Raw genomic sequence first — 7,738 nt, 5'->3', positions numbered from 1 at the left:
TAGCCAATCAGATGGCAAAGGAGGGAGGGGCCACTGGGATGCTGCAAATAGTTTCACACTCACTCACTTTTTTTAACAGCAGAGGTGAACTTGCCAAGTGGAGTAAACAGCTGCTCGTGTGTGTGTGTGAAGTATTTTAATTGGTAAGTGTCGTCTCATTTCTTAACAATTGCACTGACATAATGAACATGAATGAATTGGGATTAATAAGTGCAAAAAGAAAAATATTCATGTTTTGAAATAAGTATGATCTTGGCACTCTCTGCATATTATGTGTCAAAAAACAGTCTGCCTCATAATTAAGTATATAAAAAGTAATGAAACTGGTAATGTGTTTTCACAGTATGACATAACTATGAGAAAGTATTAATCATAGATCACCAAAGGATCTTTTATCTTTGTTTTCCAGTGCAGACATGTCTTCTTCAAGCCTCGTGATTGTACTTCTTTGTGGTAAGGAATTTGTTCACTCATCGAGTCATTGACAGCACTATAAAAGGGAAGTGATGGTTTTACTGGTTCAGATCGTAGCAACAAATATGCATCTGAAATGAAACGTCATTCCGGGGATAATTTGTTTACAGACAGACAGAGTTCAGAGTGGCAGAGACTCATTACTAACACAAGTAGGTGATCCAGAACAAGAGGAATTCCTTCAATCAATTCAATTGCTTTTTCTTTAAATTTAGCGTTTTTCAGACTCTCAGCCTCCTTTAATTAAACGAAACAACTGTAGAGCCCTGTAACATACAAGTGATAAATATATCAGTTATTTACAATACGAACCGTACATACTCAGTGGCGTCTGCCTTTCACAGAATTTCCCCTGCAGGACTGAAAACATGATCCCTGTTAGTCTTTGGAGCCATTTCTAAATAAACCAATGTAACCAAACTCTTCCTGATGAAGGAAGTGCAGCGATTTGGCTCATTGATCTTAAAATACACTCTGGGGTTGGAGTTCAGTGACTCACGGCTTTACTGCTTTCCAGACTATTAACATATTGTTCAATTTAATATAATATTTAATATTTTAATATTATTTAATATTTAATATTTACTGTTTGACATTCTGAAACACCTCCAGTCAACTCAGCACGTCTGCGCAATTTTTATAATGGGATTTTATGAAATTGTTAAATTGTTGTGTTGTTATGACCTGGCTCAAGTGGCTACAACAAAAGGTTAACACACCATGTCAGTGTTCAACAAAAGATAATGTATGAAATCAAACTAAACAAATTCACTAAATATTTAAAGTATAGGTTGTGGAAATCAGGGGTATCATTAGAGTATGTGATGCATGAGTTAAGAATGCAGGTGTGTGAATGCTGTAAAGTGCATTAAAGCAAAACAAACCGGTGCCTGTAGGGAGAGAGGACAAAGAGCTGCAGCAACAAGGCAGCCGAGAGTCCGAGAGTCTAAGAGAGACTGTAGCCGTGGCTTAAGGAACGTCAGTGTACCAGGCTCAGGTGCACTGAGTCAAGGTAATTAGTCACCGTCAGGAAAGAGACACCAATCAGAGTTCATACAAACTCCCAGATGACAACAGGGGTCATCACAGTTTATTTTTGGAGCAGTGGGCTTTTGTTTTTGGGATAACGGGCTGTTGGACTATGAACTTTCAGTCCAATGAATAGAGCTGTGTGACCACTGAGCCTAGTTTACATGATTAATTTTTTGTTTTGTTTTGTTTTGTTTGTTTGCTTTGTACTGTTTGTTGTTGTGCTGTTGTATGTTTTGATTGTAATGGACCACGGATGCAAATTAGCTTCAAGCTAACTCTGGTGCAGTGCATCATTTGTGCTTAATACTGCACACTGTCCTGACATTTTTAACTATTGGAGTTTCGAAATAGTGGGCTGTCGTACCAGTGGTATGACACCTTGCTGTAGAATTTGTGCACACAAATAGTTTTATGATTTAATGGGGGAATTATGAATTATCATTGCATGCTTCAAATATGAAATTATTCGTCCAACAACATACCTCACATAAGAGTAGGTATAATAATAGGGAAATAGTCCTTCTTGTTGGCCACACAAGAGATGTCAATTAGAATGATGGTTATTATTGATCTTAATTATGATTTTGCAAGGGTATAGGTCGTTTAAGGTTAAGTGACTGAGATGCAAACACAAGAAAAGACCAACAAGTTCATTTTTAGTTACATACTTTGTATTATTAATTATTAATTTGTCTTATTTATTGGGACCATGTACAGTGTTAAACATAAATGTTACCATTTGACGTACTGTACCAGAGTTAGCTTATAGCTCATTTTCATCCGCAGTCCCTTCGGCAGGTCACAATTAACATATAACAGCACAATAACAAACAGTACAACAAGTACTAAACATTACAACATTTTGCAAACAAGACACGAGGGAAAGGGGAAACTGGTACACAAGGCTATGGTTAGTGAATGATTTGAATGCATGATGCAGAGTTAACTATTTTGTAGCTGGTATTAGAGACAGATGAGATGACTGTCACCTGAGAAACAGCAAGTCAAATCAACAGCACAACAGCTTAGTTCTGCCAGTTGAAGTTACAAATTATAAAAGCACCAGGGTTTAAGCAAGTTGAAGGTTTTGTAGGAGCACTTGCTCTCTGGGGTGGCTTCTATAGAGAAGAGTTCGATGTGCTGGGGTGAGAAGCTGGATTCTGGATCTTGTAATGATGAGTAAGTCGGCCTGTCCACTGACAGGCGGATTCAACTCTTAAATGCTGTTACTGTTTTAATCAAAACTGAAATTTAACAACTGCATGATTCATAATTTTGCATTTTTGATAGTAGCTTTAGCATTTTGAGAGAAAAGAAGCAGAATGGTACTAAACTACGAAATGATGTTAGTTCATGGGGGAATTGTTGGGTCTCTGTAAATTAAAGAGTACGGTCTTGACCTGCTCTATGTGAAAAGTGCCTTGAGATGACTTTTGTTGTGATATGGCGCTATATAAATAAAAATTGATTGATTGATTGATTGATAGAATATGGAATAATGTAAGTGGTACATTTCTTGGCTTAAAGGCAGTGGAATAAAAGTATAATTAAAGCAGACACATTGGGTGATATACACACACATACAAACATACAATATTAATTGTTCTTAGACAAAATCTAAAACTACATTTGTAAGTTTATGTGTTTTACAGTCCTTGATCTGACTGAAAACTGCAGGGGACCAGGCTATGTGCTATATGTGTGTGTGTGTGTGTGTGTGTGTTCTTAAAGGTGAGTTATGCAAGCAAGTGGTGGGGTTGGTTATTGAGGTGGTACTGTCAGCGCACACTGGTGTGTGAATTGGTCTTATCATCTTGCTGGCTCTGGTAGCTTGAAGGATCAAAGGTAGTTTGGGTCAGTGGTCTGGTTTAGTGACCATGCAGGAGATGAAGGGTTCCTCATCTGATCCTTTCTGTTTGCAGGATGTTGTTTAGATGGTCTGGTCAGTGAAAAGTTTGGAAATCTCACTTATGTGATGAAAGAGCTGGCCTGTTGTTTGAGGGTTGTACTGTCTGCATTCAAAACATGCAGGGACTTCCTCCTACAGTGTGAACATAATCCAGGCAGCAATTACGTTTGCAAATTCAACGTAATTGAGAAAACAGGTATATAAATGTAATTTCTAGGAGACAGGGTTTCTATATGGGGAGTTACTGTATTCTGAAGCTGAGTAACTGTTTTCACACCGCGATTATAAGTTGTTAATTTATATCTAGCCTTCCAAATTGAACCCTACAATGTGTACGACTAACAATGATAGTACATAGTGCTCCAGCTAGCAGGAACCAAGTACCCTGTCCAGAGGGAGGGGGGTGAGGTGGGGCTGTTTACCTGGCAGTAAGATACTAAGAGAAAAATACAGAGAACATTTTTTTCTTTCCAAATTAACACAGAATGCATCAAATCTAAAAAAATTAAGGAGCTACATGCCTGCACAAGTTTAATTAGCAGGACACCCTTCCTGTACAGTATGACATCTGAAGAAAGGATTCTCTTGAAATTTAGCCTCTTATGTGCATGTTTCAATGTGTTTTTACCTTTGAGTTTCTCACTGTTTTGATGAGTCAGGATGACATCATTTCTCCTCTTACTAACAACTCTTACTATATCTCAATCTTTTCTTTTCTAGCACCCATCTTGGGTCAGATATCTGTCCCTCTCAATGCCACTGTCGGAGGGTCCGTCCTGATTCCTTGTTCACTACAAGTGAATTCAACAAGCATCAAATGGTTTTACTGGCAGGAGGATGGGTCTGAAAAACATTTGTTCCACTGGCACATCAGTGAGGAAACAGTGCCAGTAGCTGATGAATACAGGAACAGGTGTCAAGGCTTCAACACTGAGTTTAGTTCTGGAAATATTTCTATTAGACTTAACAATGTTAGTGTTGAAGATGACCAGAAAACATTCTGGCCCTATGTTGGTTTATATGATGAACAGGAAAAAGTTGTCAAACTGCTTAAAGATCAGTGCATGTCCTTTTTGCAGGTCTCAGGTATGGAATAGTAGTTTCTTGCTTTCAAACCAAAATCTATACACATCAAAATACTATAAATATCTCTAGTGTGTAAACCATCATGTTTTCTGACACACCCACAGCTGCCTACCAAGATCTTAACCTGACCATTAACAACACATTAAACAGTGCAACCTGTACGGCACATGGAGGATACCCTGAACCTGAAGTGAAATGGACTGGTCAAAATAAATCCAGCGGTGAACAACTGAAACTGAAGGATGCTCAGACGTCCCATCAGCAGCATCCAACCAAGAAAACCTTCTCTGTCACAAGCACCGTCAGTGTGAATGAGCTGCAGTGTGTAACCTGCCTCGTGTATAACCCTCGCTCCAACCAGCAGATTGAGGACACTGCAGTGATTGATGCTCCTGGTGAGTGATACAGATACAGATAAATAAAGATAATAAGATGCTTCCCTGATGGTATTGCATTATGGATAAGAATCTAAACATCTAAAGTGCCTAAAACTTTTGCTCAGTACTGTAATTCTAGTAAACACAATTCATCATTAATAAATGATAATGAAACTTACTTTAAATAAACTATAAGCAGTTTGTAGATTTCTGTATTCCATAAGTGACTGAAGATTTGGGTAGCTTGTGGAATATTTAGTTTGGTACTACATAGTACATTTAATTTTTTATTAATTCATTTATTTATCAGGGGCATCACACATTAATTAACATCAACATGATGTAAATGTGTCAGATTTAGCCAAAAGGCAAATTTTTATCTGCAGTCCCTGGACAGGTTGATGTTAAACATTAAAAGAAACAAGGAAGACAAACAAAAAGCAGATATTGATGTGTTCAACGATGTGTTTATATTATTGCAACATGCTAAAATAATTTCTTACTCTGTTTTGTCTCCTAATTTACAGGTGAGGAGCTGCTGATGAATTGTTCTGCAAAAGGTGTACCAATTGGAGTCGTTGCTGCCATATTATTATTATTTGTGTGTTTTTTTCTCTACAGAAGACGTGAGTAACTGTTTTTATTTATTCTCTATTGCGATTGTTATTTGCTAATTTTTTGTTGCTGGACAGATATCATCAACTAGTGAAAATGCATGAACTCAAATATCACGCACCTTGTGACCTGATATGGAAAGACACAATTAGGCTGAAACCATAAGGCAAGGCAAGTTTATTTGTATAGCATATTTCAACAACAAGGCAATTCAAAGTGCTTTACATAGAACATAAAAGGCATCAAGACAGAATATAAAAGCAACACAAGTAAAAAGACATTCAAATACAATTAAAAAGTGTTACATTTGGAAATAAGAAGACGCTAAAAAAGAATAAGACAGATAAAACAAGAGAATAAAAGTTACAGTGCAGTGTGCAATATTAACCCTCAAATTTGGTTTAATAAAAGGCAAACAGAAAAGTTTTCAACTGTGATTTAAAAGAACTGAGAGTTGCATCAGACCTGCAGTTTTCTGGGAGTTTGTTCCAGATATGTGGAGCATAAAAACTGAACACTGCTTCTCTATGTTTAGTTGTTACTGTGGGGACAGAAAGCAGACCTGTCCCAGACGACCTGAGAGGTCTAGATGGTCCATAATGTAGCAGCAGATCAGAAATGTATTTTGGCCCTAAACCATTTAGTACTTTATAAACCAACTGCAGTATTTTAAAATCAATTCTTTGACAGACAGGAAGCCAGTGTAAAGATCTGAGAACTGGAGTGATATGATCCTCTTTCTTGGTCTTAGTGAGGACTCAAGCAGCAGCGTCTGAATCAGCTGTGGCTGTCTGATCGATTGTTAAGGGAGACCTGTGAAGACAGCACTACAGTAGTCAAGTCTGCTGAAGATAAATACATGGACCAGTTTTTCCAAATCCTGCTGAGACATAAGTCCTTTAATTCTTGATATATTCTTTAGGTGATAGTAGGCTGACTTTGTAATTGTCTTAATTTGGCTGTTGAAATTTGGGTCTGAGTCCATGACTACACCGAGATTTCTGGCTTGGTTTGTAGTTTTTAACATTATCGATCGAGGCTCCAAAAACAATTACTTCAGTTTTGTCATTGTTAAATTGAAGAAAATTCTGGCACATCCATACAGTGCTTGTATTGGACCATAGTCCCCTGGTGATATGGTTTTGTACATTTGTGTGTCGTCTGCATAACTGTGTTAACATATTTTGTTGTTTTCCATAATCTGAGCAAGTAGATGTTGAACAGAAGAGGCCCCAGCACGGAGCCTTGGGGAACTCCGCATGTCATTTTTGTCCGCTCAGATGTGTAATTACCTAGAGACACAAAGTACTCCCTGTCCTTTAAGTAGGATTCAAACCAGTTCAGTTCTGTGCCAGAAAGTCCCACCCAGTTTTCCAGTCTGTCTAGTGATATGTTGTGGTCGACCGTGTCAAATGCGGCACTGAGATCCAGTCATACTAATACTGAAATTCTGCCACTGTCAGTGTTTAAGTGTATGTCACTGAAGACCTTAACAAGAGACGTCTCAGTGCTGTGTTGTGGTTGAAATCCTGACTGGAAGACATCGAAATGGTTGTTTAGTGCCACAAAGTTGTTCAGCTTTTTCAATGATTGTTCTTAAAAATGGGAGGTTTGATATGGGCCTATAGTTGCTCATTAGTGATGTGTCTAGATTATTCTTTCTTAAGAGTGGCTTGATGACAGCAGTTTTCAGGGCCTGTGGGAAGACACCTGAGAGAAGAGATGTGTTGACAATCTATAGAAGATCTGAGGCCATGCAGTTTGAAACAGTTTGGAAAAAGCCTGTAGGCAGAATATCAAGGCAGCTGGAGGAGGGTTTCAGATGTTGTATAATGTCCTCCAGGTTTTTGTGGTTGATCGGATGGAACTGTGTTATACTACTCAAATTGATCTTAAGTGGACACAGGGACAACACTTATCCTGGACCTGATATGGAGGCACTGACTGCTTGTCTAATTTTCTGAATTTTGTCAGTGAAGAAGGGGGCAAATTTGCTGCAAGCCCTGGTGGATAGAAGTTTAGGGGCTACTGACACAGGAGGGTTTATTAGCCTGTCGACAGTAGCAAATAAGGCACGTGCATTATTATTGTTTTTGGCAATGATGTCAGAGAAGAGGGACCGCCTTGCATTTCTCAGTTCCAAATTATAAATGTGAAGTCTTTCTTTATAGATGTCATAATGAACCTGGAGATTAAGCTTTTCCTCCTGCATTCAGCTTTTCGACACTCTTTTTTCCACTCTGAC

The 7,738-nt window shown here is 38.2% G+C and overlaps 1 protein-coding gene across 1 annotated transcript; it reads left to right on the top strand.

Annotated features, from left to right (window-relative positions):
• The first annotated feature begins 380 nt into the window (after positions 1-380).
• LOC137192346 (CD276 antigen-like) lies at positions 381-6,076 on the top strand. The gene is made up of 4 exons (XM_067602938.1): positions 381-453; positions 4,136-4,501; positions 4,606-4,896; positions 5,406-6,076. The coding sequence occupies exons 1-4, from the start codon at positions 417-419 to the stop codon at positions 5,510-5,512; spliced, it is 801 nt and encodes a 266-aa protein (XP_067459039.1). The 5' UTR covers positions 381-416; the 3' UTR covers positions 5,513-6,076.
• The last annotated feature ends 1,662 nt before the right edge of the window (positions 6,077-7,738 follow it).

This window comes from Thunnus thynnus, chromosome 11, assembly GCF_963924715.1.
Source record: "Thunnus thynnus chromosome 11, fThuThy2.1, whole genome shotgun sequence".
NCBI classification, from domain to species: Eukaryota; Metazoa; Chordata; class Actinopteri; order Scombriformes; family Scombridae; genus Thunnus; species Thunnus thynnus.
This window is presented reverse-complemented; position numbering and strand designations above follow the sequence as displayed.

Excerpts from the sequence above, each read along its gene's own strand:
- LOC137192346 (XM_067602938.1), top strand. The coding sequence starts at position 417 with ATGTCTTCTTCAAGCCTCGTGATTGTACTTCTTTGTG. Across the intron at positions 4,502-4,605 it reads GTCCTTTTTGCAGGTCTCAG|CTGCCTACCAAGATCTTAAC; the intron begins GTATGGAATAGT and ends ACACACCCACAG. Across the intron at positions 4,897-5,405 it reads TGCAGTGATTGATGCTCCTG|GTGAGGAGCTGCTGATGAAT; the intron begins GTGAGTGATACA and ends CCTAATTTACAG.